Genomic DNA, 18,503 nt, shown 5'->3' with positions numbered 1-18,503 from the left:
CTTCACCCCATGAGTATTGATATGTTGGTATGTATTTTCATTTGTCTCAAGTTACTTTTTATTTTATTTCTTCTTTGATCCATTGGATATGCAGGACCATGTTGTTTAATCTCTACATATCTGTGAATTATCAAGTTTCCTTATAATTGACCTAAACTGTTACAATCAGGGGCGCCAGGGTGGTACAGTCAGTTGGGCATTGGACTCAGTTTTGGCTTGGGTTGTGATCTCAGGGTCATGGGATTGAACCCTGCTTGGGGTTCTGCGCTCAGTGCACAGTCTACTTGGGACTCTCTCCCTCTCCTCCTTCCTCTGCTCCACCCCACCACGAGTGCTCTCTTTCTCAAATAAATAAATCTTAAAGTTTTAAACTGTTACAATCAGAAGAGCTACTTGTTATGATTTCAGTCTCCTTAAATGTATTAACACTTTTTTGTTGCCTAATATATACCTCCTGGAGAATGTTTCATGTGCACTGCTTTTAGATGGAATGTTTTGTGAATACCTATTAAGTTCATCTAACTTAATATTTCACTTAATCCAGTATTTCCTTATTGGTTTTCAGTCTGGATAATCTGCCATTGATGAGAGTAAAGTATTGAAGTTCCCTACTATTTATTTGTCCCTTTTGGTTTGTTAATGTTTGCCTATTTAATTACTCCTAATTAATTTGGGGTGCATAAATATTTACAAGTATTTAATCCTCTTATTTGATCACTTTATTACTGTATAATGATCTTGTCTCTTAATATAATCTTTGTATTGAAGTCTCTTTCCCTGATATAAATATAGCTATATCTGCTTTCTTCTGCTTTCTTGGCACAGAATGTCTTTTTCTATCCCTTCACTTTCAGTCCGTGTGTCCTTATAGCTGAAGAGAGTCTCTTATAGGCAGCATATACTTATGTCTTTCTTTAAAATTCATTTCAGCCACTCTTTTAATTGGAGAAGTTAGCCCATTTATTTATTTTTTACTTGAGAGAGACAGAGACAGCACAAGCGGGGGAGGGGCAGAGGGAGAAGGTGAGGAAGAAGCAGACTCTCCTTTGAGCATGGAGCCAACATGGGGCTTGATCCCAGGACCCTGAGATCATGACTGGAGCAGAATCAGACACTCAACCAACTAAGCCACCCAGGTGCCCCTACTTTTTTCTTAAAATGTCTTTTTATTTTTAAGTAATTTCTATACCCACCATGGGGCTTGAACAACCCTGAGATCAAGAGTCCCATGTTCCACTGACTGAGCCAGCCAGTCACCCCTAGTCCATTAACTTTTAAAGTAATTATTGATTAGGTATGGACTTAATGCCATTTTGTTAATGGTTTTCTGCCAGTTTTATAATACCTTTGTTTTTATATTCTTTTCTTGCTCTTCTTTTATGATTTGATGATTTTCCACAGTGATGTGCTTAGATTCCTTTCAGTTTATCTGTTGTGTATCTACTATAGATTTTGGGGATTTTTTATTTAGGTATAATTAACATACAGTGATGTATTAGTTTCAGGTGTGCAACATACTGATTTGACAGTTCTATAAATTACTCCGGGCTCACCACGATAAGCACTGTCACCATACAACATTATTACAATATTGTCTCTATTCCTTATGCAATATTTTTATCTTTGGGACTTATTTTAAAACAGGAATTCTGTACCTTTTACAGTCCATGAGTATGGAATATCTATTTATTTGTGTTGCCTTAAGTTAATTTCATCAGTGTTTTATAGTTTTCAGAGTATAGATCTTTTACATCTTTGGTTAAGTTTATTCCTAGGTATTTTATTTTACTTGATGCAATTGTAAATGGAATTGTTTTCTTAAATTCTTCTTCTGTTACTCCATTATGGTGTGTAGAAACAACTGATTTCTGTGTATTGAGTATCCTACAACTTCACTGAATTCACTTGTCAATTATAATGGTTATTTTGTTTTGTTTGGTGTAGTCTTTGGAGTTTTCTATGTATAGTACTATGTTATCCACAAATAGGGACAGTTTTACTTCTTCCTTAACAATTTGGATGCCTTTTATTTATTTTTCTGGTCTGATTGTTGTGGCTAGGACTTCCAGTACTATGTTGAATAAAAGTGAGACTGGACATCCTTGTCTTTTTCTTGATTTTAGGGGGAAAAAAAGTCTGGTTTTCATCATCAAGTATTATGTTAGCTATGGGTTTGTCATATACAGCCTTTATTATGTTGAGGTATGTTCCCTCAACGCACTTTGTTGAAAGTTATTATGAATGGATGTCTTACTTTGTCAAGTGCTTTTTCTCCATCTGTTGAGAGGATCATAAGATTTTTATCCTTTCTCTTGTTAACGTGATGTATCATATTGATTTGATTTGTAGATACTGACTCACCCTTGAATGCATGGAAAAAATTCCACTTGATTGTGGTAATATTTACATTTGTTATATCTTCTCAGTGAATTGATCCATTTATCATTATATTGTGCCATTTGTCTCTCATTATTACAGTCTTTCTTTAAAGTCTATTTTCTCTGATACAAGTAGAGCTTCCCTGCTTTTTGTTTACCATTTGCTTGAAATACCTTTTCTCATTCCTTTATTCTCAGTCTATATCTCTTTAAGGCTAGAGTGAGTCTCTTACTTGTAGGCAACATATCATTGGATCTTGTTAATTTTTTTCCCATAGAGCCATTCTTTGTTTTAGAGAATGTAATCCATTTACATTTAAAGTAATTATTGATACTTATTGATAATTATTATTTGGTATTTGATAAATAATTTTGTCAGTTATTTTCTGGGTGTTTTTTGAAGATCCATTGTCCATTGTTTCATATCCTCTCTTGTTTCGTGTTTTGATGTCTTTTGGTATCAGTATGCTTTGAATTGTTTGTAATGTTGTTTTGTGTACTCTAGATTTTTCTTTTGAAGTTACCATGAAGCTTACAAAAAATATCTTAAGATTATATTTTAAACTAAAAATCAACTCAAATAGCATCTTAAACTTTACACTTTTCACACCCCCATTTTAAGTTACTGATGTTATAGTTTGCATATTTTTAAATATTTTGTATCTAGTAACAGCATAGTGCAGTTATTTTTAGTATGTTTTAAAACTTTTAAACTAGAAGTATAAGTGCATTATGTACCAACATTCCATATTACAGAATCTAACTTTCACTATATGTTTACCAGTGCCAGTGAGTTTTATGCTACCTTCGTTTTTATGATGTTAATTGGCTTCTCTTTATTTCCACTCAAAGAACTTCCATTAGCATTTCTTATAAGGTAGATGTAGATGAACTCCCTCAGCTTTTGTGGACTCAGGAAAGTCTTCATTTCTCCTCTATTTCTGAAGAACAGCTTTCCAGGATATAGAATTCTTGGTTGAGTTTTTTCTTTCAATATTTTGAATATATCATCCCATTGTCTCCTGCCTGGAACATTTCTGTTGAGAGATGGAGAGTCTTTGGGGGGTTCCCGTGCATGTAACTTTCCTCTTTTCTCTTGCTAGCTTCAAAATTATTTATCTCTGACTTTTCACAATTTAATTCATTTGTCTCTGTGCAGCCCTATTCGGGCTCAACCTACTTTGGGTCCTTTGGCTCTTACGTATCTGGATTTCTTTTTCTCTCCCCAGGTTTTGGGAAGTTTTCAGCCATTTTTTGCTTAAACATACTTTGTCACTCTTTCTCTTCTCATTCTAGAATTCCCATGATGGTGGGTAACATTTCTTTTGATGGTGTCCAATTAACAGTAGGCTTGTGTGTGTGTGTGTGTGTATATATACATATAAAATTACATATAATTTTTTTTTCTGACTGTAGAATTTCATATGTTCCTTCTTTCAGTCACAGATTATTTCTTCTGCACGGTCAAATCTACTTTTGAAGCTCTTTTTTGAATTCTTCAATTCAGTCGTCATACTGTTCAGCTCTAGGAATTGTTTGGATTTTTGTTGTTGTTGATAGTTTCTTTCTAAGTGGAACTTTCCATTTGTGCATGCATTTTTCAAATTTCATTACGTTGTGTGTTCTTGTTGTTCACTAAACATTCTTAAAAGGATTATTCTGGAAAACAAGAGTGGGGACAAAAAGAAAAAAGATAATTCAGAATTTTTGTCTGACAATTGATAGATCTCCATTTCTTTAGGGTCAGTTATTGGAGCTTCAGGTTTTCTTTGGTGCTTCCTGTTATCTTATTTTTAATGATCCGGGATTCCTTATTTTGGTATTTGCACATTCAAGTAAGTGGTTCCTTTTCCATACTTCACAGGTTTGAGTAGGCCTAGACCAGTTCTTCACCAGTAAGCTCAATATGGCTTTCTGGAAATATCTGCTAGCAACATCCTTGGGTGGTGGGGCTTGCTATCAGGGTCTAATTTGGGTTGAGGCACTTGCCCAAGCTCTGAGGCTAAGGTGGGGTGTGGCTGTCTGAGAATAGTTGGATTAAACTGCTGGTTTGATTCCTTGCCCAAGTCGAGTGGTAGGATGGGCTCCACAAGTTGCCTGGTTCTCTGGTCAGGCATACTAGATGGTTGGGACTGGGTACTATACTCAGCAGCTGGTGGGACTATGAAGAGCTTCCATGCCCAGGCAGGAGAGCAGGCCGGAGCCCAGGACATGCATAACTCATTGACTGGGGACCTGAATCAGGCAAAAGTGTACACTGAATTTCCTGGCCAAACAAGGCCACTGGTTTTTTTCTATAAATGGGTAAAGTCATGGACTATTGGATGGGCTACCCAGCTTCCTATGGCTAACTTCTCTGGGAAGGCAGGCTGAGGCTTTATTTAGCAATGAGTGAGGCTGTGAATTAGTTTCCCTGTCCTGGCACAGAGGGAGAACCAGCTCCAAGGCTGGGAAAGCCTTGTCTTCTCTCAAGCCAACCCATTTCTCAAATTTCCTAGCTAAACAGGGTTACCAGCCTTGCTCTGCAGACTATCAGCTCTGCCTTCCAGGTTCTCTGTTCAAGAATTGATGGGCTACATAGCTTTCCAGGTGTTTGAGTCTGGCTTTCTGGTTTGGTGGTGTTGGGAGTTTTACTTAATGGTGAGTAGAGTATGCATTAGCTCCTGACTGGTAAAGCAAGGGAATCCTCCACACCTGGCACTGGCTTCATTTTGTGGATGATCAGCTCTGCCTGCCATTCTCTCTGCACAAGCATTGCCAGGCTATGCAGCTTCCAGGGGTTCCTGCTGGCCTTTCTGGTCAGATGGGGCTAGGAGTTACACTCAGCAGAGGGCTGGGCTCTGGTTCAGCTCCCCTGCCTGGGTGGGGGCAGACCAGGATCCAGGGGCTGGGGAGGCTATTGATTAGAGGACCCAAAGCAGGCAGACCTGCACCGTGCTGAATTCCTGGGTCAGACTGTGCCACACACTTGGTTCTGCAGATGAGCAAACTGCTGATCGGGACCACTGCTTGGGTGCTGCAGGTAGGAAATCGGTTGGCCACGATGGTCAAGTCCTGCAGATTCGCCCGCAATTCCTCAGAATCAAGACTACAGTGGGGGCTCCCAAGAAGCAACCCATAATGCTGGGGTAGCTAGATGTCCACCCTGGGATTTCTCTTCCCTGAGGGGGAACCAGAGGCTCAGAGGGGGGATCTGTCAGTGGTGCTGTGCCAGCCTTGGGGGGAGGGGCAATACAGGCAAGCGGCTAGCTGGGCCTCTTCCCCTTCTCACACCATCTTTCTAGGTCTCTGTGGCGCAGGGCTGCTTCAGCCTCACACCCTCGCTCTACGATTCTCTCAGTGGTATCTTGTCCATGAATAGTTGCTAGTTGCTCTTCCTGCGAGGGAGAGTGAAGTCAGGAGCGACCTATGCTGCTATCTGGCTGACGACCTCACTCTCTAAAGTATCAGGACGTGAAGAATGAGTCAGGAATGGTATCACAGCGGTGGTTCTCAAAAGCGTGGCACCTGGAGCAGGAGGACTCAATATTAAAATATATTTTACAAGGTATGTGGTCAGTATCTTGCTTGAAGACTAGACAGTAACAACATTTCTGGCTCTAATCCTAAAAATGATACTCAAATGTAAACCTAGTTTCTGGTTTCTTAAATTTGGGAGCAGAATATTCAGTGACCACAAATATATTCTTATACCAGAAGCAAAGCCCAAAGCAGCACTTAAAACTAAAATGAAAAATACGGAGTCAAAAGTGTTCCTTAAACATAATGTTGTAAAATTGAAAATATACCAGGGCAAAGTCTCAAGCTGTTGTTTGAATTAAGTTGAATTCAACAAATACTTACAGGATTAGCTATGTACCCCTAAGTTCGTGAAGCAAGTATGCAGGATGTTTCATAAGCGAATGGTCTGGGAAGTGACAGCCTCCACTTCAGTCCTTTGCCTGTAACTCACTCGCTGGGATGATACTGAGTAAGTAGCTGATCCTGTTTCAGTTACTGCACCTATAAAAAGTTTCTACTCCAGTACCTAACCAGCACTATGCATTTCTCACTTAATTCCTTTTTCTTACTGCTTTAAATTCTTACTAGGTATTCATGACAAGGATAATTTCAAAAATTTCCTTTATGTATGAGTTTTTAGACCTTGATATTGGTCTTGCTAATTTTGTTTCTCTTGCCTAAACTTAAAAAACAAAGTATAAACTTAACAGGGCCTCTCCTGGGTCCCGAATTGGTATTTTTCTAGTGTACTGAAAACAGTATTATTTTCCTTTGGTGAACAAACAAACAAAACACCCAAATGAATATTTCATGGTCTTCTGTAAAGTACCCCCTTGCCTACCAAATCAAAACAAAAATATCTGCCCTGAGATCACAGGCTCAGAATAGCAAATATAATAAACTTTTTTTTTTTTTTTTAAGAAGATACTTGTGGAAGTTAAGGGTAAATTAAAGTCCCCAGTCAAGACATATCCTCAGGAACACAGGCCGTAACTTCTTGCCCATCACCCCCATCTCCAGAGTATTCTCTACCCTAAACATCCTGAGTTCTCTGAACATGAACTTAGCGATTCTGGTATATTTGAATTGTTACCACTGCACTTGAAAGATGTGTTTTAAGTTGCTATTCTGTAAGAACTGTTGGCAGCCAGTAGCCCACTGAGACAATGAAAGTAATGTAGCTCCTTCTAATAGAATATTAATATGACTTAGCATTTAAAAAATCACTTTACAACTCTGGGAAATAAAATGAGGTATTATTTATTTATGACATATTTACATACTTACAAAACTGTTCTTATCCAGTACATCATCCTGCAGAGTTTCTTAAGAATGAACATCATATTCTGGGAGTAAAAACCCAAGTTTCTTAATAATTTATGCATAACCCAACATCTGTGGATCACAAAATACCATCAATTTGGCTTCAGAGAATACAAATACCTGTTGAGAATTTTTTGTAGTCAAGGAACAAAGTAAATTCAACAACATAAAGTAAGTTGACCCTGAGTGTATTGCTAATTTGCATAATTTCTGATACGTGCATATCATACTCTCCTTAAACTTACCAGTATACTACCATTTGGTTTGAATTCAGTCATCTTGATTTTCTACCTCATTAATCCTTTAGATAGAAAGGAACAAAGAATGGGGAAGTAATTAAGAGACAGGAGGAGAAAACTAGAACTGCCTGAAGCTTTCCAATTGCGGCACAGCCCTGGTCCAGGCTTATTAGCCGAAGGGTCTTGAATGGAGTCATCGGAGTTCCTTCTGTCACCTAAGGTTGACATTACATTTCTCTTGCTGCATTTTTCCTGGTGGCCTTCACACTGCTTAATTAAAACAAAAAAGTGTACCAGCAGAGAAAATACACGAAGTGATTCCTGGAGCATTTCAGAGGAACAAAATATCACAGACCCGACCATAAGAACAGTGCTGAAGACCTGTGTTAGAGATCGGTTTTCCTGAGAAGCTTGAGGGACCAAAAGAGCAAAGAGCCCCAACTCTGACTCTCCCTCAGAAATGCTAGTGTCAGGAGGGAATGAGCAGGAAGGGCAAAGAACCAGGGGCGGCTGGGTGACGGGTGAGGGGAAATGTGGCCTCGGACCAAGGGCTCGCATATATCTCAGGCCAACACTCACCACGGGCCTGCCCAGCTTGGCTGCGTACGAAGCAATGAGTGACTTTTCTTGCCCCTCATACGACAAAGAAATCTAAAGATGAAAAAATAAGCATGAGGTGCGGAAAACAGAGTGTGTGGAGTCAGTCATGCTTGGATGACTTTCAACGGTAACTGGGGGCCAAAAGCAGCGTCAGAGGTCAAAAGTGGATCCTGGGTTTATCTTTTTCATGTGCCCTTCCCTAATCCTCCTTGCCCACTCACACTGTTCTAAAGAGCAGAAGGTTCAGCAGATGAACAGGGCTGGGAAAATTACCTGGCTTCACCCAAGCTACAGAATAACTGAAGAATTTGAGGACTGTGGGAAAATTGTCCTCTAAGGGGATGTCCGTGTTTGTGATTCTGTGAAAACAGCCTTCAAAAACAAAAACTATTGAGACTTGGTAAAATAAAAAGAAAAACAGACATTTTTTTAGGATCTCTAAGACTCCCTATAACGGGAGGGAAAGTGACATATCTGCACTTGCATATTCCAAGTACGGGCATCCTTCATCCCTAATTGTGATTTGTCACCAGGCCAATGCCATGATAAAACCCTGTTAGAAAAGTGTAGCTTTTTAAAAATAAAGGATAAAAGCAAGTGGTACAGAAAGGCTTCTCTTTTTTATTAATCAGATGGAGAAAACATAAAGTGTTGCACAAATAGCAAGAAAAGAGGGGAGAAAAGCATTCTAGCCCTATTATGCCGCAGCAACTGGTTACATGTCTTTTCTCTCCTTACTTTTAATGACAAACAAGTCTTAATTTCACCAAGCAATCATATGGTGCTTGGAAATGAACATATAGTTGTGAAAATAATGCTTCTCGTCCTTGGGTAAAAAAGCAAAAATCAAGTAAGTACCCAAAGGAATACAAAGCCAACGTTACCTGTAGTGACAGTGCAGGATAAGAGCTTCAATACCCTTTATAAGATTGTGCTAATTAATTTACAGCTAAAGAACTGTATAGATGAGTAAATAAAAATTAAATTACATTTGTGTAAGACACTATCTTCAAAAAGTTATAGGAACTTGCATACATAGAGTCCAAAGTATAAGACAAACTATTTAAATTTTGATTTATATAAATCCAAAAATGCTAAAATATATTATTTGGGATTAGCTGGGGGGGGGGGGGAAGCTTTCACTAAATACAAACATGATGGACTAGATAAACCAGTTGAATATTAAACAGTTTCACTGAAAATTTCCATAAAGAGTAAAGGCAGAATGGCACCAAGTTAGAAAAGCAGTGTTTAAGGCAAACTAAATATTAAGTAACCTTAACTAAAAGAAGAGGCATACAATTCCATAAATAACAAAGTAATTCCTCTGAAAAATTTCTCTACGACACTCGAGAATGTATGAGTGGAGGCAGAAATAATGGCTGTTGTCAGAGTTCACTTGGAAATACTGAATAGTATTATATAAAAATAACCAAAATGCTTCTGATTTAAAATACCTTCAAATCATGGGCCACTTAGTTGTCATATAGCAATGGAAAATAAAACATACTACTGCAATGCTTCAGAGTCTAAATCTGTGAAATGCCAAAACTTATTTTAAAAAAAACTTTTTTTTAGATGATGTGTGTACGTACATGATAACGAAAAAAAAACCATTATTTTGGCCCACGTAAAAAGTATGCATAGAAATGTGCACCATCTCTCTGCGAGTACGTGTCTGAGGGTCAGCTACTGAGCACACAGCTCAGCGTCAGACCTGAGATGACCTGCACACACAAAAAGCATCAAAGACGGAGAAGTAAGAGAGAAATCATGAAATAAACAATGACATGTTCTTAAACGAATCATATCTTCTTAAACAACAAAATTAAGCCTATATCATTAAGTTAAATGTCGTAGCACATGAATTTGCCCCTTACAAATTTGGTGTATCAAACTGTCCTATAAAAATATTTATGTATTTTGTTTTCTAAGAACTGTGGTGGTACGTGAAATGACACAACCACGGCAAAGATCTGCTTCTTTGTAGCTTCTGGAATGACACCGTGCCTTTCTAGGAAAGATCAAGTGCAGCCTACAGGCAAATTCTCAAGACTGCTGCATCCACTGGAGCTCTCCACCTGGGGATGGGACAAAGTCTTTACCACCAAGTTCCAAGCGAAGTGGTCTCCGGGCCCTGGGTGAGTCTTCCGTCACATGGTCCTGGGGGGCAGGCGCTGTTTGTACATGCCGGCAATGGCTTTGGCCGCACTGTAGATCATCTGCCGGCGAGACATGCCGGTGAATGTCAGGTGCCAGTCGGTCCGCGTCACATTCACTAAGCTCTTTTCCAGGACTTCACCCACTGTCACCAGAAGGCCTGACCACCTCAGACTGTAGTCCTGGGGAGTGAGGCTTTGAGCCTAGGGAAAAAGGAAACAGGGTATGATTTATAGTGCATTGAAAAAAATGACTGGAACTAGCTGTAAGTGACATCCCAAAGTCTCTTTATTACTTTTAGTATAGATGATGACGAATCCCGAGAAACAGAGCTATGCGGGCAGCTCTATGATGTGACAAGGCTACAGAATAATCAGAACACTACTGCACACACCTCCTCAGTTCAGTGTCCACAGTAAACTCATTTTGTTGTTCAGTGTCCTCTCAGTCTTCATCTAGTAACGCCATCTGACAGTGCTCAGTGTCCAAGGGTTTAGGTTCCAGTCCAAGTCCGTGCTGCTTCAGGTTAAGAGGAAGAGGAGTGCTGAGAGCAACGCCTCCACCCCTAACCCTTCCCATCCTTTTCCACGGTCCCTCCCTCATCAGTGTGTTCTTCTGAGCCCATCATCTGAAATGTTCACACATCTTTTTTTTTTTAATTTTATGATGTTATGTTAGTCACCATACATCATTAGTTTTTGATGTAGTGATCCGCGATCCATTGTTTTCGTGTAACACCCAGTGCTCCATGCAGTATGTGCCCTCCTTAATACCCATCACCGGGCTAACCCATTCCCCCCAACCCCCTCCCCTCTAGAACCCTCAGTTTGTTTCTCAGAGTCCATAGTCTCTCATGGTTCATCTCTCCAATTTCCCTCCCTTCAGTTTTCCCTTCCTTCTCCTAATGTCCTCCATGCTATTCCTTATGTTCCACAAATAACTGAAACCATATGATAATTGACTTTCTCTGCTTGCCTTATTTCACTTAGCATCATCTCCTCCAGTCCCATCCATGTTGATGTAAAAATTGGGTATTCATCCTTTCTGATGGCTGAGTAATATTCCATTGTATATATGGACCACATCTTCTTTATGCATTCATCTGTTGAAGGGCATCTCGGCTCTTTCCACAGTTTGGCTATTGCGGACACTGCTGCTATGAACACTGGGGTGCATATGGCCCTTCTTTTCACTACATCTGTGTCTTTGGGGTAAATACCCAGGAGTGCAATTGCTGGGTCATAGGGTAGCTCCATTTTTAATTTTTTGAGGCACCTCCACACTGTTTTCCAAAGTGACTGTACCAACAGTGTGTAAGGGGGTTCCCTTTTCTCCACAACCTCTCCAACATTTGTTGCTTCTTTCCCTGTCCATTTTTGCCATTCTAACTGGTGTTAAGGTGGTATCTCAATGTGGTTTTGATTTGAATTTCCCTGATGGCTAATGATGATGAACATTTTTTCATGTGTCTGTTAGCCATTTGTATGTCTTCTTCACAGAAGTGTCTTTTCATATCTTCTGCCCACTTTTTGACTTACTTGTTTTTTTTGGGTGTTGAGTCTGAGAAGTTCTTTATAGATCTTAGATACCAGCCCTTTATCTGTAGTGTCATTTGCAAATATCTTCTCCCATTCTGTGGGTTACTTCTTTGTTTTGTTGACTGTTTTCTTTGCTGTGCAGAAGCTTTTTATGTTGATGAAGTCCCAAAAGTTCATTTTTGCTTTTGTTTCACTAGCTTTTGGAGATGTATCTTGAAAGAAGTTGCTGTGGGCAATGTCAAAGAGGTTACTGCCTATGTTATCCTCTAGGATTTTGATGGATTCCTGTCTCACATTGAGGTCTTTCGTCCACTTTGAGTTTATCTTTGTGTATGGTGTTAGAGAATGGTCAAGTTTCATTCTTCTGCATGTGGCTGTCCAATTTTCCCAGCACCATTTATTGAAGAGACTTTTTCCCACTGCATGTTTTTTCCTGCTTTGTCAAAGATTATTTGACCATAGAGTTGAGGGTCCATATCTGGGTTCTCTATTCTGTTCCATTGGTTTATATGTCTGTTTTGTGCCAGTACCATGCTGTCTTGGTGATCACCGCTTTGCAATATAGCTTGAAATCGGGCAATGTGATGCCCCCAGCTTTGTTTTTCAACATTTCCTTGGTGATTCGGGGTCTTTTCTGATTCCATACAAATTTTAGGATTGTTTGTTCCAGCACTTTGAAAAATGTCACTGGAATTTTGATCGGGATGGCGTGGAAGGTATAGATTGCTCTGGGTAGCATAGACATTTTAACAATGTTTATTCTTCCGATCCATGAGCATGGAATATTTTTCCATCTTTTTGTGTCTTCTTCAATTTCTTTCATGAGTGTCCTGTAGTTCCTAGGGTATAGATCCTTTACCTCTTTGGTTAGGTTTATTCCGAGGTATCTTATGGTTTTTGGTGCTATTGTAAATGGAATCGTTTCTCTAATTTCTCTTTCTACAGTTGTGTTGTTAGTATATAAGAAAGCAACTGATTTCTGTGCATTGATTTTGTATCCTGCCACATTACTGAATTGCTGTAGAGTTCTAGAATTTGGGGGTGGAGTCTTTTGGTTTTTCCACATAAAGTATCATGTCATCTGTGAAAAGAGAGAGTTTGACTTCTTTGCCAATTTGAATACCTTTTATTTCTTTTTGTTGTCTGATTGCTGTTGCTAGGACTTCTAGTACTATGTTGAACAATAGTGGCGAGTGTGGGCATCCTTGATGTGTTCCTGATCTTAAGGGAAAGGCTCTCAGCTTTTCCCCATTGAGGATGATATTCGCTGTGGGTTTTTCACAGATGATTTTATGAACTTGAGGAATGTTCCCTCTATCCCTATACTCTGAAGAGTTTTAATCAGGAAAGGATGCTGTATTTTGTCAAATGCTTTTTCTGCATCAATTTAGAGGACCATATGGTTCTTTTCCCTCCTCTTATTAATGTGTTCTATCACATTGATTGATTTGCGAATGTTGAACCACCCTCGCATCCCGGGGATAAATCCCACTTGGTCGTGGTGGATGATCCTTTTAATGTATTGTTGGATCCTATTAGCTAGGATTTTGTTGAGGATTTTGGAATCCATATTCATCAGGGATATCGGTCTAAAATTCTCCTTTTTGATGGGGTCTTTGCCTGGTTTGGGGATTAAGGTAATGCTGGCCTCATAGAATGAGTTTGGAAGTTTTCCTTCTGTTTCTATTTCTTCAAACAGCTTCAGTAGAATAGGTATTATTTCTTCTTTGAATGTTTGGTAGAATTCCCCAGGGAATCCATCAGGCCCTGGACTCTTGTTTTTTGGTAGGTTTTTGATCACTGCTTCAATCTCATTACTGGTTATTGGCCTATTCAGGTTGTCAATTTCTTCCTGTTTCAGTCTTGGCAGCTTATACATTTCCAGGAAGGCCTCCATTTCATCCAGATTGCTCAGTTTATTGGCATATAGTTGCTGATAATAATTTCTAATAATTGTTTCTATTTCCTTGGTGTTAGTTGTGATCTCTCCCCTTTCATTCATAATTTTATTAATTTGGGTCCCTTCTCTTTTCTTTTGGATAAGTCTGGCCAGTGGTTTATCGATCTTATTAATTCTTTCAAAGAACCAACTTATAGTTTCATTGATCTGATCTACTGTGTTTCTGGTTTCTAATTCATTGATCTCTGCTCTAATCTTAATTATTTCTCTTATGCGTGGCTTAGGCATCGTTTGTTGCTTTTTCTCTAGTTCTTTAAGGTGTAGAGTTAGTTGGTGAATTTGGGATTTTTCTATTTTTTTGAGTGAGGCTTGGATGGCTACGTATTTCCCCCTTAGGACCGCCTTTGCAGTATCCCATAGGCTTTGGACCGATGTGTTTTCATTCTCATTGATTTCCATGAATTGTTTAAGTTCTTCTTTGATTTCCTGGTTGACCCAAACATTCTTGAGCAGAGTGGTCTTTAGCTTCCAAGTGTTTGAATTTCTGCCAAATTTTTTCTTGTGATTGAGTTCCAGTTTAAAAGCATTGTGGTCTGAGAATATGCAGGGAATAATCTCAGTCTTTTGGTATAGGTTGAGACCTGATTTGTGACCCAGTATGTGGTCTATTCTGGAGAAAGTTCCATGTGCACTCGAGAAGAATGAGTATTCTGTTTTAGGGTGGAATGTTCTGTAAATATCTATGAGGTCCATCTGGTCCAGTGTATCATTCAAAGCTCTTGTTTCCTTGTAGATTTTCTGCTTCGATGATCTGTCCATTGCTGAGAGTGGAGTATTGAGGTCTCCTACAATTAACGTATTATCAATATGACTCTTTATTTTGGTTAACAGTTGGCTTACGTAGATGGCTGCTCCCATGTTGGGGGCATAGATATTACAATTGTTAGATCTTCTTGTTGGACAGACCCTTTAAGAATGAGATAGTGTCCTTCTGTGTCTCTAATTACAGACTTTAGTTTAAAATCTAATTTGTCTGATATAAGAATTGCTACCCCAGCTTTCTTTTGAGGTCCTCTGGCATGGAAGATGGATCTCCAATCCTTCACTTTCAGTCTGGATGTATCTTTAGGATCCAAATGAGTCTCTTGTAGGCAGCATATGGATGGGTCCTGTCTTTTTATCCAATCTGCAACCCTGTGCCGTTTTATGGGAGCATTTAGGCCGTTCACGTTGAGAGTGATTATTGAAAGATATGAATTAATTGTCATCATGTTGCCTGTGAAGACGTTGTTTTTATAGATTGTCCCTGTAAATTTCTGTTGTATATCACTCTTGGGGTCTTTCTCCTTTTATAGAACACCCCCCTTAACATTTCTTGCAGGGCCGGCTTACTGGTCACATATTCTTTCAGTTTCTGCCGGTCGTGGAAGCTCTGCATCTCTCCATCCATTCTAAATGACAGCCTTGCTGGATAAAGTATCCTTGGCTGCATGTTCTTCTCATTTAGTACCCTGAATGTCTTGCCAGGCCTTTCTGGCTTGCCAGGTCTCTGTGGATAGGTCTGACGTTATTCTGATGTTCCTCCCTCTGTATGTAAGGAATCTCTTCCCCCTAACTGCCCTTAAGATGGTTTCCTTGGTTCTAAGATTTGCAAGTTTTACTATTACAGGCCGGGGTGTTGGCCTGTTTTCCTTGATCTTGGGAGGGGTCCTCTCTGCCTCTAGGACATGAATGTTTGTTTCATTCCCCAGATTAGGGAAGTTCTCAGCTACAATTTGCTCAAATACATCTTCTAGTCCTCTCTCTCTCCACTCCCTCCGGGATTCCAATTATTCTGACATTGGAACGCTTCATGGTGTCACTTATTTCTCTGATTCTATTTTCATGGGTTCTGAGTTGTTCTTCCCTGGCCTCCTCTTTTCCCTTTTTAGCTATTATATTATCTTCCAGGTCGCTTATTCGTTCTTCTGCCTCACTTACCCTAGCTGTTAGATTATCTAGATTGGATTGGATCTCATTGATAGCATTTTTAAGTTCTGCCAATTCAGCTTTCATTTCTGCCCTTAGAGACTCTGTTACCATTAATTGATTTCTCCATTCTAGCTATTGTCTTCACAATTGCTAGCCTGAATTCCATCTCTGACATCTTGGTTAGATCTGCATCCATTTGTAAATTTGCAGCATAAATCATAATCTCGGAGTCTTTTCTATCTTGGGGGTTCCTCCTCCTAGTCATTCTGTTGATGGGTGGTTGAGGGAATGTATAGAGTCCCAAATATTGCCCAGAGCCCAAGCAAGATGCACCTATTTTCTCGGGACCTTAGGGTTGCTAGCCTCTTGTTTTCCCAGCCTGTCTTCTGGGGAGGGGCCTGTGTTACTCAGGCAAGCCTATTTGGGCAGAGTTGCCCTGCCCCCCTGTGGCAGGGGATGGATTCAGTGGGAATCAGTTTTGAGGGCTTCTGTCCTCTGGTGGCTTCCCCTGGTGGCTTTCTGCGTCTCTTCCGAGAGTCAGAGCCCAAGAGATCTTTTCCAACCCTCTGCCTCAGAGCAGAGAGATTGCAGTCTGTTCTTCAGTGAGCTCTCCAGGCCACACTGTCTCCATTTCTGTCCGTGCTGCTATAAACTGCAGCGTCCTGCGTTGTGTGCCCCTCCGCAGCGCTCCCAGTCCTGCCTCCAGGTCAGGGCACGTCTCTGCCCTTTGTGCTTCTAAAACTGCCAGCCGCTCCAGGTTTCCGCCCCGGGGGCTGCCCTAAAGTCCCTTCCCCGCCGCTACCGGTCTGCGAGTCTGTGCCCCGTCCCCAGCGCGTGAGGCTGTCGCTCACCGGCAGTGTAGGATCCCCACAGCCAGGCACCCTCCCGCTGCTGTTTATCCTCTGATATCTGCCTGGGGAATCACGGCTCCCTGCTTCGTACCTCAGAACCAACTGCCTGCAATATTCTGTTTGTAGAGACCCAGATGATCTTACATCTCAGGCTGATTTCGTGGGTGCTCGGAGTGGTCTGGTAGATATCCAGCTCAATTCCGGGGACCAGTTGAAATAGGGTCCCCTACTCCTCCACCATCTTTCCTCTCCCCGTTCATTGACATCTTTACCTATACACTGTCTACTTCATTAGGTGTCTGAGGTTCTAATGTTTGATCCGTAGGTCTGATTTTTGTGTTGATTTTCCAGCACATACATATTCTAATCAGCTAAGAGTTAACAGCATGGTAGCTATTTCTAGCAAACACATTTCAATTCTATTGAAATCCTTTTCTCTCCTTTAATTTGTTCAAGTTTGAACTGCATGAATTGGTGAGCTATTGCTTGAACCATCAGGCCATTTCTGGGATAAACCAATCTTGGCCAGGCTGTTCCGTTCGTGATAGTGTGATTTACAATTAAAAATACATACACCTGACCCTTGAACAATGTAGGGGTTAGGGAGAGTGACCACCTGGTGTAGTTGAAAATCCACACTATAACTTCTGACTCCCCCAAAACTTAATTACTAATAGCCTACTGTTGACCAGAAGCCTTAGTGATAAGTCAATTAACACCCCCTTTGTATATGTATTATATACCATATTCTTAAAGTCAGCGAAGCTGCAGAAAAAATGTTAAGAAAATCAAAAAGAGAAACTACCAAGTATTTTACTGTAAAGAGTCTGCTTATAAATGGACCTGTGCAGTTCAAACCCATGTTGTTCAAAGGTCGGTTGTATCTGGTCTTCCCACCCACTCCCAGCTCTGGGACAGGAAGAGAGGCTGCAAGTTGATTAAATAACCAATGATGAATGATTGAATCAATCATGACTATACAATGAAGCCTCCAAAAAAACCTCAAAAGGATGGAGTTGGGAGAACATGTGGAGTTTCAGGCAGAGTGGCAGGCTAGATAGCGCACGGAAGCTCTGCACCCTGCCCTCTGCATCTCTTCCATCTGGCTGTTCCCGAGTTATATCTTTTCATAATAAATAAGCAACCTAGTGAGTAGAGAGCCTTCCTGAGAAGGAGGCGGTTGTCAGAACCAATCTGTAGAACCAGTTTATCATCTGGACTGGTCACTGGCATCTGCGATGGGGAGGGGGCAGTCTTGTAGGACAGAGTCCTCATTCTATGGGATTGGATACTATCTCCAGGTGTAGAGTCAGAATTGAGATGAAATGTCTGACACCAGCTAGTATTGTGGTGTGGAAAAACCCCTCCCACACATAGGAATTGGGTCCGAAACCTCAATAGTTGGTGTCAGAAGAGGTATTTGGCTAGACCAGCCCTGGCTCGTTGAAATGTGTAGCTTATGAAGAGCAGGGAGGAAAGGATGAGGGCTGAAGAACCTTTGGTTGCTGGGTGGTCACTGCTGGAATGGAGCAGCATCTGGGCTGCACTCTGTCACTAAAGGTAGAGTTAACAATGGAAATTAGAGATGGAGCCATCTCCTGGAAAGTTGGTTTACAGAATACATAAATGCAAACTATTAAGAAAAAGGCAAACAGTCCAACGCTTGGTTGTTGTTATCTACCATAGCTAAAGTAAAAGTAAAAGACAATGCTGGTATGCTAGCAGGGACTAATTTTCTGTGCCATTGCCCCATGTGGAGCTTAACTGAGGAATATGGCAAAAATCTGAGTGTGCCTGGAGGGACCTCTACTGGGGCTTGGGAGTAGAATATTTCCATCTGGGGGGCATTTACTAGTAGACATTATTAAAGCTACCCCTTTCACTGAAGGACATAAAATGATTTTGAAATGTGAAATACCCATAATGTCTAGGAACATCCTAATAGGGATGGCAGTGGTTTATGTAGAGGGTCATGATGCCTAGGGAGACCATCATGAACAAGGCACCTCTTTTTCTCTAGGACTCACTTTGAGGCCATGGGA

At 40.5% G+C, this 18,503-nt stretch overlaps 1 protein-coding gene across 1 annotated transcript in view; it reads right to left on the bottom strand.

Annotated features, from left to right (window-relative positions):
• Positions 1-7,123: 7,123 nt before the first annotated feature.
• The window catches only part of PRRC1 (proline rich coiled-coil 1), a 47,578-nt gene continuing 36,198 nt past the window's right edge, over positions 7,124-18,503 (bottom strand). The window contains exon 9 of the mRNA XM_045892055.3: positions 7,124-10,404. Within this exon, the coding sequence (XP_045748011.1) occupies positions 10,195-10,404 (210 nt within the window). The 3' untranslated portion in view covers positions 7,124-10,194. The remainder of the gene's footprint in view (positions 10,405-18,503) is intronic.

The sequence above is a fragment of the Mirounga angustirostris genome, unplaced genomic scaffold (assembly GCF_029215605.1).
Source record: "Mirounga angustirostris isolate CCGP_5_RB_7025 unplaced genomic scaffold, mMirAng1.0.hap1 SCAF_7, whole genome shotgun sequence".
NCBI classification, from domain to species: Eukaryota; Metazoa; Chordata; class Mammalia; order Carnivora; family Phocidae; genus Mirounga; species Mirounga angustirostris.
Note: the sequence above shows the minus strand (reverse complement) of the source record. Positions and strands in the feature narration are given on the sequence as shown.